This window comes from Haliotis rufescens, unplaced genomic scaffold, assembly GCF_023055435.1.
Source record: "Haliotis rufescens isolate VD_foot unplaced genomic scaffold, xgHalRufe1.0.p SCAF_28, whole genome shotgun sequence".
Taxonomy (NCBI): Eukaryota; Metazoa; Mollusca; class Gastropoda; order Lepetellida; family Haliotidae; genus Haliotis; species Haliotis rufescens.
Genome location: NW_025963979.1, coordinates 5,860,450 through 5,881,569, shown reverse-complemented (window position 1 = coordinate 5,881,569; position 21,120 = coordinate 5,860,450). Strand labels below are relative to the sequence as shown.

At 41.9% G+C, this 21,120-nt stretch overlaps 1 protein-coding gene across 1 annotated transcript in view; it reads right to left on the bottom strand.

Annotated features, from left to right (window-relative positions):
- Window positions 1–909: 909 nt before the first annotated feature.
- Window positions 910–21,120, bottom strand: part of LOC124140502 (DNA ligase 1-like) — a 98,950-nt gene continuing 78,739 nt past the window's right edge. The window contains exons 19-24 of the mRNA XM_048402689.1: window positions 19,137–19,353; window positions 18,148–18,230; window positions 17,690–17,842; window positions 16,693–16,890; window positions 16,294–16,386; window positions 910–1,881 (exon numbers count right to left, since the gene is read on the bottom strand). Of these exons, the coding sequence (XP_048258646.1) occupies window positions 1,795–1,881; window positions 16,294–16,386; window positions 16,693–16,890; window positions 17,690–17,842; window positions 18,148–18,230; window positions 19,137–19,353 (831 nt within the window). The 3' untranslated portion in view covers window positions 910–1,794. The remainder of the gene's footprint in view (window positions 1,882–16,293; window positions 16,387–16,692; window positions 16,891–17,689; window positions 17,843–18,147; window positions 18,231–19,136; window positions 19,354–21,120) is intronic.

Sequence of the window (21,120 nt, the reverse complement as noted above, 5' to 3'; positions counted from 1 at the left end):
CACATGAAGCTGGTCAGTGTATGATTATCTTGTGCATACATGTTCAAACAATTATTTTTCAGGGTCTGAGTACACAGAAATGTGTTTAACACTGACCAAGATTGTTGTCTCTTTTTATGAGGCCACTGGAAAAAATACCCCTTCAAATTTACTATTAAACTAAAGTAAATGTCATATAACAAATATTAGAAAAATCAAGTTATGTTGAATTCTAAATGTTACGCTCTGAATTTAATATATGAATGCATATTCAAGGTTCATACAGATATCGGACACTAAAATAGTGAGTGAGTGAGTTAAAATTTAACGTCTCATTGGCAATATTTCAGCCATATCGTGACGAGAACACAAAAATAAAATTCAAGGCTGTTGATACTTTATTAAATACAGCATACTATATCTTAGTCGTAAGACCTAAAAAGCTGTATGACCATCACACATTTTCAACAAGATTTATATTTAACCCAACCGAAACATATATTAAGTCTGTCATGAATACTTCAGGGTCTCATGTACACAAATCTATCATTGTGATAAATCTCACTTAAACATCTTTGGCACGTATTTGTGTGTGCTTTAATATTTTGATTAACAAGTATATGTCAATTTGTACAAATTCAAGGCTTTTCAAGCTAACTTGGTGATCTTCAAGGCTTTTCAAGGTTGACACTAAAACTCAAGGCTTTTTAAGCCTATATGAACCCTGAAGAAATATGACATTGCTATGTTCAATGGTAAAGAAGAAGAGTTTTTAAGTTCAGTACAAATGGATGGTTGGATAGATGGATGGATGAATGGATGGAGGGATGGATGGATGAATGATTGAAAGAAACAAACAACACATGAGACCCATGCCTTAAGCTCACTTTGACAATGTCAAGTCTAAACAAAAAATAAACACACAAAATATAATTTCGAAACATACAGAACATTTTTATTCTGTCAAACTTTAGACATAATTTCAGTTCAAAACATACAGATATTATTCTGTCAAAATTGAATGATGTTAATGTGGATTCCATGCCCAAGAGATAGTTTTATCCAGCTGATGTACACAACAAAGCTGTAAGCTGAAACAGTGACCATGATGAATGAGTGAGTGAGTATGGTTTTATGCCTCTTTTTGCAATATTCCAGCAATATCACAGCAGGGGACACCAGAAATGGGCTTCACACATTGTACCCATGTCGGGAATCGAACCTGGGTTTTTGACGTGACAAGCAAATGCTTTAACAACTAGGCTACCCGACCGCCCCGTGATCATGATGATGATGAAAGTATTAAATGGCACAGGATTATGTTGGCCCGGTCGCATAGCCTATTTACAATTAAGGTTCAGTTAATCAGAAGCATGGTTCTAATAGTAAGACAGGTGACCTCAATGATACGCAGTGAATACACATGCTACAGAAACTGACATGTTCTTTAAGAGATCACTGCCAAGTAGTGGCATACCTGTAGATTGTAACAGTCAATCAAACAAAGCATTGACCTTTTTAAATTGACTTGGTCTAAGACTTAAAGTGTTTCCATGGGCAAATAGAAACTATTCAATGTAACTAGCACTAAAGAACAATCTCACACAACTGTACTGTTCTGTTTGATCGAATTAGTACACGAGTAGAGAAAACATCAGTCTGCAGACACCCTGACCAGAAGCGGTCCTGGTCCTGTTTTCCTTACAACACATCAGAATCTCTCCTCATCTTCTTTAGAGCAGATCCTCAGAAGTCCTAATCACAACAGATCTGCAAGATGTCCATTGTTAGAAATGATATTTTCATGACAACAAATCAGTAGAAGTCTTCCTCATCTTCTTCCTTCTTCCCTCCCTTCTGTTGGTTCTGAATCTGATGCTGGTTCTTGTACATCTCGGCCACCTGAACAAACAAACATAAAGGTTGGAAACGCTGCATGCTTGCATGCAAAGAGTCATCCATGTTGGTGCATTTACTTAGTGAGTGTGTATGGTCTTTCACTGCTTTTTTTTAATCAAAATTCCAGCAATATCACTGCGGGGGACATCAGAAATGGGCTCCACACATTGAGTCCATTGGGGGAATGAACCCTGGTCTTTGGCATGACGGACTAATGCTTTAACCACTAGGCTACCCCAGGGCCCCTTTACTTCCTGAACATGATATGGTCTACTACCTAACTTACAGGTGACTAACAGTGAAACCTTGACCCTTAAACATCATTCCACTTCTATCATTATGAGAGTTTTGAGTCAATGCATCAGTGTTTGGATGGTAATAAGTATATTGTTATCTTGGAACATCCATCCCACCTTGTGTTGTGTTGTGTTGTGTTTTTTTGTTTATTTGAATGTTTGTTGTTTAACGCCGCACTCAGCAATATTCCAGCTATATGATGGCACTCTGAAATGTAAATAATCGAGTCTGGACCAGACAATCCAGTGACTGATATCATGAACATCAATCTATGCCATTGGGATATGACGACATGCATCAACCAAATCAGTGAGCCTGACCACCCGATATTCGCCTCTTACGACAAGCAAAGGCACCATTTAAAGCAAGCATTGGTTGCTTAATACCTATTCTAGTGTGTGTGTGTGTGTGTGTGTGTGTGTGTGTGTGTGTGTGTGTGTGTGTGTGTAAACTCTATGCACCCTCTAAGCATTCACCTGATGAAGGAGCAAGGTGTGGCTCTGAATCGTCGTGAATAAGAACAAATGAAGTTGTTATCCATAAAAAGTGTCATGCATTCAGGTCATAAGTTATTGTGGACATTTTGCACACATTTTCACTCCACACACAAACTATCTGTAAGTGGTGCTGATTTCACAAACTATAAATCACTCAACAAACACTGTAATGGCTGAGAAATTCCAGAATGGAAAAGTGTCAACTCAGCACAAAATGCTCCTATTGATTGCCCCATGAGCCAGATGTTGGTTTCACCTCACACTCTCGTCAATAGAGACATTCAGGGCACTCTGAATCAATCCAAGTATATAACACAATTAACTTGTAAAACAAACAAACGGTGTGTCTTGTTCCAACATGGCTACACTCAAACTGAACCTCAGCGATATTTTAGAAAATGAAGCATCGGGCTTATTGGAGTTGGGTGCTTATTAAGTTGAAGAATGTGTGCTGTAAATGCACCAAATCATCTGCTATAATTTGTTCACAGGAAGAATGCAATGTGGTCTTCATGTGAGATTTCAACATTATTTGACTAACACAAGTGAAAAAAACTTGTGTGGGGACCAGTCATCTAAACTTTGGGATTGGGCCAGACCGGGATTACATAATAAAAATAATAATGTGCCTTTAGAAAACTTATAAAGAAAATATAATATTGCCAGATTAGTAGTGTATTCTATACAAACATAAGTTTACACTTTCAGGCTTGAAAGTAGATTGTATTGACACTTTGACTAGAACAATACCAATACGTCTGAATGCACATCCCAAGAATCGCCAACCCCGACTCCTATAAATGGTAATTTGCTAAGAACTAAACATCACTTGTGAATATCAACTGCCCAAATGCAATTAGTTCAAGAAATTGTCTTGAGGTTGAACAAATGAAAACAATGTTTGTTTGTTTGTTTGTTTGTTTTGTGTATTGACACACAGCTACATTGACACTATGGACTTAGATACCTCTATAACATGCAGTGTCACACTGTTCAGCGAAAAATACTGAGCTACACATTATTTTTACCTGAATGACAAAAATATTGGTTAACAAAAAGTCTGTAAACCTAAAGTATGACGTAACTTTTACATAACAGAAATTCTGTATATGTTAATTACATATGAACAAACAGTTCCTTAATCAGCTATTGTGAGTCAGCCATGTCAGTCACGTTGACCATGGCAAAAATCAAATCAGAATTCAATAGGCTTTTCATTTCAGTTTCATTAACTTAGTGGAACAGGAGTATTCTATATATACTGTGTAAAACAAGATCTATGGGCATTCACAAAGTCTAGTGCAGGGATTTTGCCAGGAATTTGCACCAGAGAGGAGATCTCCTATGTTTGATTTACTAGAAAGGGGGAGTTCCATTCCACTAGTGGGTGTTCCAACACTATCATCACCACTTCCTGGTCACGTCATGTCAATATTATCATGATCTTCCATAGTTCCCTCAAATGCATCATATGTTCCAAAATAATCAGCTGTTCTGTGTTGAAGGCTTTGGATGGATACCAGTCTACTGTGTCCCCCTTTGACTAACGGAAAACTACATCATCTTCAGTCATGTACAAACATTACATTTCTAATTTGGAATATTTGTCTTAGCAGTAAAAATAATACAGTCATGAGTAGATTAAGATGGCAATGCTTACTGCTGACAGACAATATTTTGCAAATAGTATACTAAAAGGTTCCCATAATAAAAAAGACTAGCGATGCATTGTGAAATTCCAAATGTGTGTGTGATTATTTTTCTGCACAATCTTTCACGCACAGCTTGTTTCTGAATGTAAGATTACAATTAAATTAGCATGATTACAATTAAATTAGCATGATTACTTAAATTAGCATGATTACAATTAAATTAGCATGATAACAATTAAAAATAATTAGCTTGATTACAATTAAATTAGCATGATAATCAAATTAGCGTGATTACAATTAAATTAACATGATAACCATTAAATTAGCATGGTAACAGTTAAATTAGCGTGATTACAATTAAAAAAGCGTGCATTCCACAATTGCTTGTCCTGGCAAAATCACTGCTAAGGTCATAGGTCAAAGCAAAGCTCATACATACTCAACATTAGAACACAGAACAAACGTGGTTGTCCTCAACCCATAAACTCTGTACATCAAATTTCACTGACATATTGTTAGTGAGTGAGTGAGGTTTTACGCCGATTTTAGCAATATTCCAGCAATATCACGGCGGAGGACACCAGAAATGGGCTTCACACATTGTACCCATGTCGGGAATCGAACCCGGGTCTTCGGCGTGAAAAGCGAACGCTTTAACCACTAGGCTACCCTATCGCTCCTGACATATTGTTAAGTAGGCAAGTAGTTGAGAGAAGGTTGATAATGACATAAATGTTTAGGTATGCCATTGCTGGGGTCACATATAATAAATACATTTTCCGGTGAGCAAAACGACTTTACTTTGCACCTTTTACTCAATTAAATCATAACCTATCTTCCATGTACCTTTACTAAAGAGATAAAGTGTCAGATGGCTCTGATTAATGCTGACATCATAAGAGGTTGATTTATTGCTGTTTTGAACATAAAAATGGGAGTCCACATGATCCTTTATATTTAGATAATGTTAAAAGATAAAATCATGGGCATGTCTAAACATTACATCTACATGCAGGCATTACTCAGTATACATAAGACGTTGTATGCAAGTTCTTAACTGTAATATCTGATAACAGTTATTCTTTGGAAATGTACACCTTTACTCAGATATTTCCCCCCATGTGTCTTCATTTGTTTGTGGGGGCACGGGTGGCCCAGTCGTCTAAGGCGCCGCGATTCGCTGTGCAGAGTTGCGTCCCTTGGGCACGCCAGAAACCTATGATTGTGGGTTCGAATCGCGGTTCACCCCGATTATGTTTCTAGGTTTGTCAGCACCATACCCGTGCTCGTGGGTTTCACCGAAGTGGTAAACGTCTGAGACCTGCATCACTTCGGGCTTTCCTCCCACATTAAGCTGACACGCCGCGATATAACTGGAATACTGTTAAAAGTGGCGTTAAACCCAACTCACTCACTCATTTGTTTGTTCCTTCCTTCCTACTTTAACCCTTTAATCTTTTGTCCTTTCAGGTCTTGTCAATGTCTTTATTAACACCAGCAACCATAGTCAAGTCAAAGTCAAGATAGTAGTTTTTATGAAGGTCTTTTTCCCATTTATAGAAGATAATTACACAATAACCTTCATTCCATTCCCTCCTTCATAGGTCCCTCCCCTCCTTGACAGAACGGAGTGAAGGAATCAGTGGAGGACAGAAGGGAGTGAAGGAATCGATGGAAGGGAACAAAGAAAGGATGGGAGGAAGTGAAGGAAAAAATGAAGGATGGAGGGAAGGGGGGAGTGAAGCAATCATTGAAGGAAGGATTGAAGGGAACGAATCAATGAAGGATGGAAGGGAGTGAAGGAATCAATGAAGGAAGGATAGAAGGGAACAAAGGCATCAATGAAGGATGGAAGGGAACAAAGAAATGATGGGAGGGAGTGAAGGAATCAATGAAGGAAGGATGGGAGGGAGGGAGTGAAGGAATAAATGAAGGAATGAGGGAAGGGAACAAAGGAATCAATGAAGGATGGAAGGAAACAAAGGAAGGATGGGAGGGAGTGAAGGAATCAATGAAGGAAGGATGGAAGGGAACAAAGGAATCAATGAAGGATGGAAGAAACAAAGAAAGGATGGGAGGGGGTGAAGGAATCAATGAAGAAAGGAAGGGAACAAAGAAGGATGGGAGGGAGTGAAGGAATCAATGAAGGAAGGATGGGAGGGAACAAAGGAATCAATGAAGGATGGAAGGGAACAGAGAAAGGATGGGAGGGAGTGAAGGAATCAATGAAGGAAGGAGGGAAGGGAACAAAGGAAGGATGGGAGGGAGTGAAGGAATCAATGAAGGAAGGATGGAAGGGAACAAAGGAATCAATGAAGGATGGAAGGGAACAAAGGAATCAATGAAGGATTGAAGGGAACGAATCAATGAAGGATGGAAGGGAGTGAAGGAAGGGAGTGAAGGAATGAATGAAGGATGGAAGGGAACAAAGGAATCAATGAAGGATGGAAGGAAACAAAGGAAGGATGTGAGGGAGTGAAGGAATCAATGAAGGAAGGATGGAAGGGAACAAAGGAATCAATGAAGGATGGAAGGGAACAAAGGAATCAATGAAGGATGGAAGGGAACAAAGAAAGGATGGGAGGGAGTGAAGGAATCAATGAAGGAAGGAAGGGAACAAAGGAAGGATGGGAGGGAGTGAAGGAATCAATGAAGGAAGGATGGAAGGGAATAAAGGAATCAATGAAGGATGGAAGGGAACAAAGAAAGGATGGGAGGGAGTGAAGGAATCAATGAAGGAAGGAAGGGAAGGATGGAAGGGAGTGAAGGAATCAATGAAGGAAGGATGGAAGGGAAAAAAGTAATCAATGAAGGATGGGAAGGAACAAAGGAAGGATGGGAGGGAGTGAAGGAATCAATGAAGGATGGAAGGGAACAAAGGAAGGATGGGAGGGAGTGAAGGAATCAATGAAGGAAGGATGGGAGGGAACAAAGGAATCAATGAAGGATGGAAGGAAACAAAGAAAGGATGGGAGGGAGTGAAGGAATCAATGAAGGAAGGAAGGGAAGGATGGAAGGATGGGAGGGAGTGAAGGAATCAATGAAGGAAGGATGGGAGGGAACAAAGGAATCAATGAAGGATGGAAGGGAACAAAGGAAGGATGGGAGGGAGTGAAGGAATCAATGAAGGAAGGATGGAAGGGAACAAAGGAAGGATGGGAGGGAGTGAAGGAATCAATGAAGGAAGGATGGAAGGGAACAAAGGAAGGATGGGAGGGAGTGAAGGAATCAATGAAGGAAGGATGGGAGGGAGTGAAGGAATCAATAAAGGAAGGATGGGAGGGATTAAAGGAAGGATGGGAGGGAGTGAAGGAATCAATGAAGGAAGGATGGGAGGGAACAAAGGAAGGATGAGAGGAAGTGAAGGAATATATGAAGGATGGAAGGGAACAAAGGAAGGATGGGAGGGAGTGAAGGAATCAATGAAGGAAGGATGGAAGGGAACAAAGGAAGGATGGGAGGGAGTGAAGGAATCAATGAAGGAAGGATGGGAGGGAACAAAGAAAGGATGAGAGGAAGTGAAGGAATCAATGAAGGAAGGATGGAAGGGAACAAAGGAAGGATGGGAGGAAGTGAAGGAATCAATGAAGGAAGGATGGAAGGGAACAAAGGAAGGATGGGAGGGAGTGAAGGAATCAATGAAGGAAGGATGGAAGGGAACAAAGGAAGGATGGGAGGGAGTGAAGGAATCAATGAAGGAAGGATGGAAGGGAACAAAGGAAGGATGGGAGGGAGTGAGGGAATCAATGAAGGAAGGATGGGAGGGAACAAAGGAAGGATGAGAGGAAGTGAAGGAATATATGAAGGATGGAAGGGAACAAAGGAAGGATGGGAGGGAGTGAAGGAATCAATGAAGGAAGGATGGAAGGGAACAAAGGAATCAATGAAGGATGGAAGGGAAGAAAGAAAGGATGGGAGGGAGTGAAGGAATCAATGAAGGAAGGATGGAAGGGAACAAAGGAAGGATGGGAGGGAGTGAAGGAATCAATGAAGGAAGGATGGAAGGGAACAAAGGAAGGATGGGAGGGAGTGAAGGAATCAATGAAGGAAGGATGGGAGGGAACAAAGGAAGGATGGGAGGAAGTGAAGGAATATATGAAGGATGGGAGGAAATGAAGGAAGAATTGAATAGAGGGAATGAAGAGAAGGAAGGGTGGGAGGGAATGAAGGAAAATGTCAAGCCAAGAAGGAATGCACCCGATGCACCAGTTCCTTGGCTGTGTCATGTTGTTTGTAAAACCAACGTTTACTTCTGCATCAGTCCAGCAAATAGGCTATCATGTTTCTGCTAAATCTGGGACAAAGAAATCCATATTGATCTGATCAACACCTACATACACAGACTGTACCTTTGGCTTACTGCCAAGGTGTACGTGGGTAACAAAGGTCCCCAGTACTCCATGGCTGACTGGAACCAGGGGGTCACAATGTTTTACCTTGACACCGGGGATTGTTGTTGACACCTGCCTGGCCTTGATTATTCACAATATAGTTTGAATATTGCTGACTGTTGCAGAAAACAAGAACCACTCACTCGTGCTATGCAAAAACATGACATACAGTCAAACCTAGTTATCTCAAATGTAGTGATATCTTAAACCTATTCCCCCGTCTGACCGCATCACTATATTAATACTTATCATACCTTGATGTCAGAATGACGACAAAATCAAGATACAAATAACTAACATTTTATAGCTTTATCTCAAAGCTGGCATTTGCCACGTTAACAGTTTTGAGAAGTGAAAATACCTTTCCAAACACATCAAACATTGCTGTAAAAGTACACTGCAAACATAAATCTATCTATATTACTGTTTCTTGATCTGTTTCGATGTTCATGTAAAGTAGATGGTGGAGCGTAAAGTAGATGGTGGTGGTTAGTGTTGATGGTGGAGTGTAAAGTAGATGGTGGAGCGTAAAGTAGATGGTGGTGTGTAAAGTAGATGGTGGTGTATAAAGTAGAGGATGGAGTGTAAAGTAGAGGATGGAGTGTAAAGTAGATGGTGGAGGGTAAAGTAGATGGTGGAGCCTAAAGTAGATGGTGGTGTATAAAGTAGAGGATGGAGTGTAAAGTAGAGGATGGAGTGTAAAGTAGATGGTGGAGCGTAAAGTAGATGGTGGAGCGTAAAGTAGATGGTGTTGTATAAAATAGAGGATGGAGTGTTAAGTAGAGGATGGAGAGTAAAGTAGATGTTGGTGTGTAAAGAAGATGGTGGAGTGTAAAGTAGATGGTGGAGTGTAAAGTAGATAGTGGAGTGTAAAGTAGAGGGTGGAGTGTAAAGTAGATGGTGGAGTGTAAAGTAGATGGTGGAGTGTAAAGTAGATGGTGGTGTATAGTGTAGATGGTGGTGTGTAAAGTAGATAGTGGAGTGTAAAGTAGATGGTGGAATGTAAAGTAGATGGTGGTGTGTACTGTAGATGGTGGTGTGTAGTGTAGATGGTGGAGCGTAAAGTAGATGGTGGAGCGTAAAGTAGATGGTGGTGTGTAAAGTAGATGGTGGTGTATAAAGTAGAGGATGGAGTGTAAAGTAGATGGTGGAGGGTAAAGTAGATGGTGGAGCCTAAAGCAGATGGTGGTGTATAAAGTAGAGGATGGAGTGTAAAGTAGAGGATGGAGTGTAAAGTAGATGGTGGAGCGTAAAGTAGATGGTGGAGCGTAAAGTAGATGGTGGTGTATAAAATAGAGGATGGAGTGTTAAGTAGAGGATGGAGAGTAAAGTAGATGTTGGTGTGTAAAGAAGATGGTGGAGTGTAAAGTAGATGGTGGAGTGTAAAGAAGATAGTGGAGTGTAAAGTAGAGGGTGGAGTGTAAAGTAGATGGTGGAGTGTAAAGTAGATGGTGGAGTGTAAAGTAGATGGTGGTGTATAGTGTAGATGGTGGTGTGTAAAGTAGAGGGTGGAGTGTAAAGTAGATGGAGGAGTGTAAAGTAGATGGTGGTGTGTACTGTAGATGGTGGTGTGTAGTGTAGATGGTGGAGTGTAAAGTAGATGGTGGAGTGTAAAGTAGATGGTGGTGTGTAAAGTAGATGGTGGAGAGTAAAGTTGATTGTGGAGTGTAAAGTAGAGAGTGGAGTGTAAAGTAGATGGTGGAGTGTAAAGTAGATGGTGGAGTGTAAAGTAGAGGGTGGAGAGTAAAGTAGATGGTGGAGCGTAAAGTAGATGGTGGTGTGTAAAGTAGATGGTGGAGTGTAAAGTAGAGGATGGAGAGTAAAGTAGATGGTGGAGTGTAAAGAAGATGGTGGAGTGTAAAGTAGAGGGTGGAGAGTAAAGTAGATGGTGGAGTGTAATGTAGATGGTGGTGTGTAAAGTAGATGGTGGAGTGTAAAGTAGAGGATGGAGAGTAAAGTAGATGATGGTGTGTTAAGTAGATGGTGGAGTGTAAAGTAGAGGATGGAGAGTAAAGTAGATGGTGGAGTGTAAAGTAGATGGTGGAGTGTAAAGTAGAGGGTGGAGAGTAAAGTAGATGGTGGAGTGTAAAGTAGATGGTGGTGTGTAAAGTAGAGGATGGAGAGTAAAGTAGAGAGTGGAGTGTAAAGTAGATGGTGGAGTGTAAAGTAGAGGGTGGAGTGTAAAGTAGATGGTGGAGTGTAAAGAAGATGGTGGAGTGTAAAGTAGAGGGTGGAGAGTAAAGTAGATGGTGGTGTGTAAAGTAGATGATGGAGAGTAAAGTAGAGGGTGGAGAGTAAAGTAGAGAGTGGAGTGTAAAGTAGATGGTGGAGTGTAAAGTAGAGGATGGAGAGTAAAGTAGATGGTGGAGTGTAAAGAAGATGGTGGAGTGTAAAGTAGAGGGTGGAGAGTAAAGTAGATGGTGGAGTGTAATGTAGATGGTGGAGTGTAAAGTAGATGGTGGAGTGTAAAGTAGAGGATGGAGAGTAAAGTAGATGATGGTGTGTTAAGTAGATGGTGGAGTGTAAAGTAGAGGATGGAGAGTAAAGTAGATGGTGGAGTGTAAAGTAGATGGTGGAGTGTAAAGTAGAGGGTGGAGAGTAAAGTAGATGGTGGAGTGTAAAGTAGATGGTGGTGTGTAAAGTAGAGGATGGAGAGTAAAGTAGAGAGTGGAGTGTAAAGTAGATGGTGGAGCGTAAAGTAGATGGTGGAGCCTAAAGCAGATGGTGGTGTATAAAGTAGAGGATGGAGTGTAAAGTAGAGGATGGAGTGTAAAGTAGATGGTGGAGCGTAAAGTAGATGGTGGAGCGTAAAGTAGATGGTGGTGTATAAAATAGAGGATGGAGTGTTAAGTAGAGGATGGAGAGTAAAGTAGATGTTGGTGTGTAAAGAAGATGGTGGAGTGTAAAGTAGATGGTGGAGTGTAAAGAAGATAGTGGAGTGTAAAGTAGAGGGTGGAGTGTAAAGTAGATGGTGGAGTGTAAAGTAGATGGTGGAGTGTAAAGTAGATGGTGGTGTATAGTGTAGATGGTGGTGTGTAAAGTAGAGGGTGGAGTGTAAAGTAGATGGAGGAGTGTAAAGTAGATGGTGGTGTGTACTGTAGATGGTGGTGTGTAGTGTAGATGGTGGAGTGTAAAGTAGATGGTGGAGTGTAAAGTAGATGGTGGTGTGTAAAGTAGATGGTGGAGAGTAAAGTTGATTGTGGAGTGTAAAGTAGAGAGTGGAGTGTAAAGTAGATGGTGGAGTGTAAAGTAGATGGTGGAGTGTAAAGTAGAGGGTGGAGAGTAAAGTAGATGGTGGAGCTTAAAGTAGATGGTGGTGTGTAAAGTAGATGGTGGAGTGTAAAGTAGAGGATGGAGAGTAAAGTAGATGGTGGAGTGTAAAGAAGATGGTGGAGTGTAAAGTAGAGGGTGGAGAGTAAAGTAGATGGTGGAGTGTAATGTAGATGGTGGTGTGTAAAGTAGATGGTGGAGTGTAAAGTAGAGGATGGAGAGTAAAGTAGATGATGGTGTGTTAAGTAGATGGTGGAGTGTAAAGTAGAGGATGGAGAGTAAAGTAGATGGTGGAGTGTAAAGTAGATGGTGGAGTGTAAAGTAGAGGGTGGAGAGTAAAGTAGATGGTGGAGTGTAAAGTAGATGGTGGTGTGTAAAGTAGAGGATGGAGAGTAAAGTAGAGAGTGGAGTGTAAAGTAGATGGTGGAGTGTAAAGTAGAGGGTGGAGTGTAAAGTAGATGGTGGAGCGTAAAGTAGATGGTGGTGTATAAAATAGAGGATGGAGTGTTAAGTAGAGGATGGAGAGTAAAGTAGATGTTGGTGTGTAAAGAAGATGGTGGAGTGTAAAGTAGATGGTGGAGTGTAAAGAAGATAGTGGAGTGTAAAGTAGAGGGTGGAGTGTAAAGTAGATGGTGGAGTGTAAAGTAGATGGTGGAGTGTAAAGTAGATGGTGGTGTATAGTGTAGATGGTGGTGTGTAAAGTAGAGGGTGGAGTGTAAAGTAGATGGAGGAGTGTAAAGTAGATGGTGGTGTGTACTGTAGATGGTGGTGTGTAGTGTAGATGGTGGAGTGTAAAGTAGATGGTGGAGTGTAAAGTAGATGGTGGTGTGTAAAGTAGATGGTGGAGAGTAAAGTTGATTGTGGAGTGTAAAGTAGAGAGTGGAGTGTAAAGTAGATGGTGGAGTGTAAAGTAGATGGTGGAGTGTAAAGTAGAGGGTGGAGAGTAAAGTAGATGGTGGAGCGTAAAGTAGATGGTGGTGTGTAAAGTAGATGGTGGAGTGTAAAGTAGAGGATGGAGAGTAAAGTAGATGGTGGAGTGTAAAGAAGATGGTGGAGTGTAAAGTAGAGGGTGGAGAGTAAAGTAGATGGTGGAGTGTAATGTAGATGGTGGTGTGTAAAGTAGATGGTGGAGTGTAAAGTAGAGGATGGAGAGTAAAGTAGATGATGGTGTGTTAAGTAGATGGTGGAGTGTAAAGTAGAGGATGGAGAGTAAAGTAGATGGTGGAGTGTAAAGTAGATGGTGGAGTGTAAAGTAGAGGGTGGAGAGTAAAGTAGATGGTGGAGTGTAAAGTAGATGGTGGTGTGTAAAGTAGAGGATGGAGAGTAAAGTAGAGAGTGGAGTGTAAAGTAGATGGTGGAGTGTAAAGTAGAGGGTGGAGTGTAAAGTAGATGGTGGAGTGTAAAGAAGATGGTGGAGTGTAAAGTAGAGGGTGGAGAGTAAAGTAGATGGTGGTGTGTAAAGTAGATGATGGAGAGTAAAGTAGAGGGTGGAGAGTAAAGTAGAGAGTGGAGTGTAAAGTAGATGGTGGAGTGTAAAGTAGAGGATGGAGAGTAAAGTAGATGGTGGAGTGTAAAGAAGATGGTGGAGTGTAAAGTAGAGGGTGGAGAGTAAAGTAGATGGTGGAGTGTAATGTAGATGGTGGAGTGTAAAGTAGATGGTGGAGTGTAAAGTAGAGGATGGAGAGTAAAGTAGATGATGGTGTGTTAAGTAGATGGTGGAGTGTAAAGTAGAGGATGGAGAGTAAAGTAGATGGTGGAGTGTAAAGTAGATGGTGGAGTGTAAAGTAGAGGGTGGAGAGTAAAGTAGATGGTGGAGTGTAAAGTAGATGGTGGTGTGTAAAGTAGAGGATGGAGAGTAAAGTAGAGAGTGGAGTGTAAAGTAGATGGTGGAGTGTAAAGTAGAGGGTGGAGTGTAAAGTAGATGGTGGAGTGTAAAGAAGATGGTGGAGTGTAAAGTAGATGGTGGTGTGTAAAGTAGAGGGTGGAGAGTAAAGTAGAGAGTGGAGTGTAAAGTAGATGGTGGAGTGTAAAGTAGAGGGTGGAGTGTAAAGTAGATGGTGGAGTGTAAAGAAGATGGTGGAGTGTAAAGTAGATGGTGGTGTGTAAAGTAGAGGGTGGAGAGTAAAGTAGATGGTGGTTTGTAAAGTAGAGGGTGGAGTGTAAAGTAGATGGTGGAGTGTAAAGTTGATTGTGGAGTGTAAAGTAGAGAGTGGTGTGTAAAGTAGAGGGTGGAGTGTAAAGAAGATGGTGGTGTGTAGTGTAGATGATGAGGTGTAAAGTAGATGGTGGAGTGTAAAGTAGATGGTGGTGTGTAGTGTAGATGGTGATGTGTAAAGTAGATGGTGGAGTGTAAAGTAGATGGTGGAGTGTAAAGTAGATGGTGGTGTGTACTGTAGATGGTGGTGTGTAAAGTAGAGGATGGAGTGTAAAGTAGATGGTGGTGTGTAGTGTAGATGGTGGTGTGTAAAGTAGAGGATGGAGAGTAAAGTAGATGGTGGAGTGTAAAGTGGATGGTGGTGTGTAAAGTAGAGGATGGAGAGTAAAGTAGAGAGTGGAGTGTAAAGTAGATGGTGGAGTGTAAAGTAGAGGGTGGAGTGTAAAGTAGATGGTGGAGTGTAAAGAAGATGGTGGAGTGTAAAGTAGATGGTGGTGTGTAAAGTAGAGGGTGGAGAGTAAAGTAGAGAGTGGAGTGTAAAGTAGATGGTGGAGTGTAAAGTAGAGGGTGGAGTGTAAAGTAGATGGTGGAGTGTAAAGAAGATGGTGGAGTGTAAAGTAGATGGTGGTGTGTAAAGTAGAGGGTGGAGAGTAAAGTAGATGGTGGTTTGTAAAGTAGAGGGTGGAGTGTAAAGTAGATGGTGGAGTGTAAAGTTGATTGTGGAGTGTAAAGTAGAGAGTGGTGTGTAAAGTAGAGGGTGGAGTGTAAAGAAGATGGTGGTGTGTAGTGTAGATGATGAGGTGTAAAGTAGATGGTGGAGTGTAAAGTAGATGGTGGTGTGTAGTGTAGATGGTGGAGTGTAAAGTAGATGGTGGAGTGTAAAGTAGATGGTGGTGTGTAAAGTAGAGGGTAGAGAGTAAAGTTGATTGTGGAGTGTAAAGTAGAGAGTGGAGTGTAAAGTAGATGGTGGAGAGTAAAGTAGATGGTGGTGTGTAAAGTAGAGGGTGGGGTGTGAAGTAGATGGTGGAGTGTAAAGTTGATTGTGGAGTGTAAAGTAGAGAGTGGAGTGTAAAGTAGATGGTGGAGTGTAAAGTAGATGGTGGAGTGTAAAGTAGAGGGTGGAGTGTAAAGTAGATGGTGGACAACTTGGTAGGCACCTGAAGACAACATGAACATTACTCTACAGATGTAAATTCCCATATCAGGAATTTGAACTTGTTCAAAAACATCATTGAAATATGAAGCTCCTTACGCAAGAATGTTGAAAATGCAAAAGGTTACAGAAGACAGATAATATGAAGCAAATTACATATTACCTGAGAGTAAGTTAGCACTGGGCATACCTGAGAGTAAGCTAGCACTGGGCACACCTGAGAGTAAGTTAGCACTGGGTATACCTAAGAGTAAGCTAGCACTGGGCACACCTGAGAGTAAGTTAGCACTGGGCACACCTGAGAGTAAGTTAGCACTGGGCACACCTGAGAGTAAGTTAGCACTGGGCATACCTGAGAGTAAGCTAGCACTGGGCACACCTGAGAGTAAGCTAGCACTGGGCACACCTGAGAGTAAGTTAGCACTGGGCACACCTGAGAGTAAGTTAGCACTGGGCACACCTGAGAGTAAGCTAGCACTGGGCACACCTGAGAGTAAGCTAGCACTGGGCACACCTGAGAGTAAGTTAGCACTGGGCACACCTGAGAGTAAGTTGGCACTGGGCATACCTGAGAGTAAGTTAGCACTGGGCACACCTGAGAGTAAGTTAGCACTGGGCACACCTGAGAGTAAGTTAGCACTGGGCACACCTGAGAGTAAGTTGGCACTGGGCATACCTAAGAGTAAGCTAGCACTAGGCATACATGAGAGTAAGCTAGCACTGGGCACACCTGAGAGTAAGCTAGCACTGGGCACACCTGAGAGTACGTTAGCACTGGGCACACCTGAGAGTAAGTTGGCACTGGGCATACCTGAGAGTAAGTTAGCACTGGGCACACCTGAGAGTAAGTTAGCACTGGGCACACCTGAGAGTAAGTTAGCACTGGGCACACCTGAGAGTAAGTTGGCACTGGGCATACCTAAGAGTAAGCTAGCACTAGGCATACCTGAGAGTAAGATAGCACTGGGCACACCTGAGAGTAAGTTAGCACTGGGCATACCTGAGTGGCAGATGTTGCTTGTTCGGTCTTCTTGTCGTCACGGATACGCAAAAAGCGGGGGAATCTCAGCGATATGCCTTTTTCTGGATCAACCTAAAATTTCAACATACATCACATTGGCAGTATTTCAGCTATACAGATATATGCATGTACCAGCATTAACTTCTCATATTCATTTTGTCATTGTTACATCCAACTTTGGTTTCCAATCTGAGGCCAGAGAAGTCCAACTTGTCTTACAGTTTCTTGGCCAACAGGTCAACAAAACATTTTATGACTACACTTGAAAAACATGCTATAAAATTTCGGTATTGTTATTTTATTTCAACTTCCACCCAAAGGTTTGGGATAAACAATCTGAAAACAGTGATTAAAGTAAAGACACAGACAGAAACTCACCAGTCCCGCTGCGGCCTTATGGGTAGGGGATATTGAGAGGTCAGCGACCTTAATCTCCCACACCTGGACTGCATCAAACCAGTGGTCGGGTTCGTGACTGGAGTCGTACTGGTAGTAGGGCTTTGGTTTATCTATGAGATGCTCCTTCAGGAAAGTAGTGTGCTTCTCCAGGTACTCATCTGTGAAGCCAGTGCCAATCTGATCGAATCAAAATAGCCTTATAAATACCATAGACTTAGCTGTTGGACTAGAGGATTGAGAGTGAGTGAGTGACAACTGGGTTTATGCTTTCTTTTCTGATGTACAACTTTGTCAGCTTCATATTATATTGCAGGTAGTGGATGTTTAGCAATGTTGTGAGTCCCTCAAGCATTGCCATGGAATTGACAGACCAAGGATCATAATTGGGGTGAATCAAACCCAAGACAAATTTCAGCAGCTAAGGGACATAACTCTACACAGAGCGTTGTCATCCTCGGGATCAGGATGGAGAAGACGTGCAGCTGAAAACAATAACAAAGTGCACATCTGGACATGTTGGTTGTTCCACCTTTGCAATCCTATCTAACCAAAAGCAAACCTTTTCAGTTATCCATGATGTTACTAAAAGGTCGATTATATTTGACTGCAGTGTGAAGAACTAGTCATTAATAATAAAAATACTGGACAGTCGACAACCTGAACTACTAATGGATGTTGGCAAAAGTTAACATTCCAGATTCTGGATGAGTACAATTTTGTTGACATCAGTTTACATTCCAGATTCTGGGTGGGTACAGGGTTGTTGACATCAGTTTACATTCCAGATTCTGGGTGGGTACAGGGTTGTTGACATCAGTTTACATTCCAGATTCTAGGTGGGTACAGGGTTGTTGACATACGTTTATATTTCAGATTCTGGGTGGGTACAGGGTTGTTGACATAAGTTTACATTCCAGATTCTGGGTGGGTACTGGGTTGTTGACATAAGTTTACATTCCAGATTCTGGGTGGGTACCTTGCAGATGGACTGGAACTCTTCATTCTCCTCATCATAGCAGGCAAGCAGGAAGCCCCCGTACCACCCGGTCCTCTTGCCAGAGCCCAGGTAGCCCCCAATGGGCACCACATCCAGGGTGTCCCCTACACCATCCAGGTAGTCCTTCTTCACCTGTAACACACATACATGCAGCACACTGCAGCATCTTTACCAGCAACACATATACACAGATAATTCTGTTTTCAAGAGGAAATTTTGCACCTTTACATTTTTTTCCTTGTTCACTGTAAGAACATTTATGACAATCTGATTTCAGATGACGTGACAGATGAAAGTTGACACTCTGTATAATATGCCACCATGGAGGGATGAGGTGAGTTGGGTTTTACTATTCATCATTACTCCAGTCATATCCTGGTGGTGAACCAAAAGGAATGGGCTTCCCTGAACTGTAGCAAATGAAGAATAGGTCCTACCTTGAGCCAGTTGTGTGATCTCTTGGCTATCTCATACGTGGCATCCACATCCATAGTCTTCACCATCAGTCCCTCACAGTTACCTGGCACAGCGGAGGAGGAAAAGGAGGAGGCATGAGTAAAGTAGACATGATGCGAGGAGGGATAGAGGACCTACAGTTCCCCAGAACCCCCAAAAGAGACAAGCACAGTGTACTGAGGACCTACACTTCCCCAAAACATCATGGAGAGACAAGCATGCCATACTGATGACCTACTCTGCCCCAAAACATCATGGAGAGACATGCATGGCATACTAAGGACCTACACTGCCCAAAAACATCATATAGAGACAAGCAAGGCATACTGAGGACCTACTCTGCCCCAAAACACCATGGAGAGACAAGCATGGCATACTGAGGACCTACTCTGCCCCAAAACATCATATAGAGACAAGCATGCCATACTGATGACCTACTCTGCCCCAAAACATCATGGAGAGACAAGCATGGCATACTGAGGACCTACACTGCCTCAAAACTTCATGGAGAGACAAGCATGGCATACTGGACCTACACTGCCCCAAAACACCATGGAGAGACAAGCATGGCATACTGAGGACCTATACTGCCCCAAAACATCATGGAGAGACAAGCATGGCATACTAAGGACCTACTCTGCCCCAAAACATCATGGAGAGACAAGCATGGCATACTGAGAATTTATTTTTTGTTTGTATATTTTTGTTCAATGCTGCACTCAGCAATATTCAAGCTACATGATGGCAGTCTGTAAATAATCAAGTATGGACCAGATAATCCAGTGATTGACATTATGAGCAATGATCTATGTTGTTGGTGTACAATGACACACAATCAACCCAGAAGTTAAGTCTGACCACCCAATCTATTCAGTGGCCTCTTACAACCATCATGGGATGCTGGGTACCTATTCTAAACCGGAATCACAACCTCACACTCACAGCCCTGCTAAATATTGACAACCATTACCTTTTATAGACTCATCCAAGAATTCCTCTATCTGTTCTGTATTAGATGCTATCATGGATTTGGCAAATACAAACTCTCCCTCAACCTCTGTGAACTTGGTACGCAACAGTTCTCTCCTCTTTCTGAAAGGTTGTTGGACTAGAGACTCGCCGTTGAAGTATAGGAGGTCAAAGGCATACACACACACTTGGACTTTAATCTCAGCCACGTCAGCATCCTGGGAACAGAGCAACATATTCATGCTGTTTCACTCATGTCATAGAAACAGATTCACAGTAATGACAACAATCTTCTTTCCAAATCAATGAAATTATCTTCAACTTGAATTAGGAATTCCTTAACTTTTGGGAGACTTCATTGCATTACCAAGTACCTGATAGGATTAGATGACAATGTGGTTGTTAACCTTCTGGCACCAAACAGGCAGCTTGGGTTGTATACTGTATGTATATGCTTCATACATCAGGTGGCTTCAGAGGCTCTTGTATAAATAGATTTACAGAGTATGCACAGGCCAAAGGTTTCAGAAGGAGAGAGTGAGGTGCACATAGAGCCTTATGGAAGATTACTAGAACAAATTTTCATTAGATTTGTTTCCTTGCATCATCTTGTTAACTTCTCACAACCACAATGGGGACATGGAGATGGACTTTCAACCCTGGTCCATTAAATCACCCTGACACCTACAAACACAGCCTCCTGTACACGCATCCGTGTACTCACGTGTGCCCTGTCCACACAAACTATCTTAGAGCTTCAACAAGTGGGTAAAGTTCCATGCATCAGTGTACTCGCGTGTGTCCTGTCCACACAAACTATCTTAGCGCTATAACAAGTGTGTTAAGTTCCATGCATCAGTGTACTCGCGTGTGCCCTGTCCACACAAACTATCTTAGAGCTACAACAAGTGTGTTAAGTTCCATGCATCAGTGTACTCGCGTGTGCCCTGTCCACACAAACTATCTTAGCGCTACAACAAGTGTGTTAAGTTCCATGCATCAGTGTACTCACGTGTGCCCTGTCCACACAAACTATCTTAGCGCTACAACAAGTGTGTTAAGTTCCATGCATCAGTGTACTCGCGTGTGCCCTGTCCACACAAACTATCTTAGCGCTACAACAAGTGTGTTAAGTTCCATGCATCAGTGTACTCACGTGTGCCCTGTCCACACAAACTATCTTAGCGCTACAACAAGTGTGTTAAGTTCCATGCATCAGTGTACTCGCGTGTGCCCTGTCCACACAAACTATCTTAGAGCTACAACAAGTGTGTTAAGTTCCATGCATCAGTGTACTCGCGTGTGCCCTGTCCACACAAACTATCTTAGCGCTACAACAAGTGTGTTAAGTTCCATGCATCAGTGTACTCGTGTGTGCCCTGTCCACACAAACTATCTTACCGCTATAACAAGTGTGTTAAGTTCCATGCATCAGTTCAGTTCTGGCATGTAAGCTGAACGAGAGAGGAAAGAAATGTTCTACTCTGTAGGGACAAGCATGGGTTTGGTGCAGACAAACCAAGGGCTATTAACAATGACAGGCAGGGCTTGATTTAAGGAACTTGATTTAACATGCACCAGGTTCCTGTTGACATGAAAATCTAGTTGCACCAGAAAAAAACAGGTTGCACCCTGGTGCTATCAATTTATCAAAATTGAAAAACACAAATATAGACTGGTCTAAATAAATAAAATCTCAAATCTCTGACGACTGTGTCATGATTTTACATAAATGATTCACGTATTGCTGTAAAACATAGGAGGAACATATGTACACAATCTTGCAGTACCCAGTTTGATGACGTTAAGAAAAAGTGACAAATTGCACATAACCGAGTGATTAGGGGTGTAGTATGTTACATGAGGCTAATAAAAATCATAGTCTTGGTTCTCAGGTACCGCCCGCATCAACGCAGGGTGATACTGTATTCCAGTATTTTACTCATCAAGGAATACATTTATGTAGGGAGGCCCTCTCCCAGGTT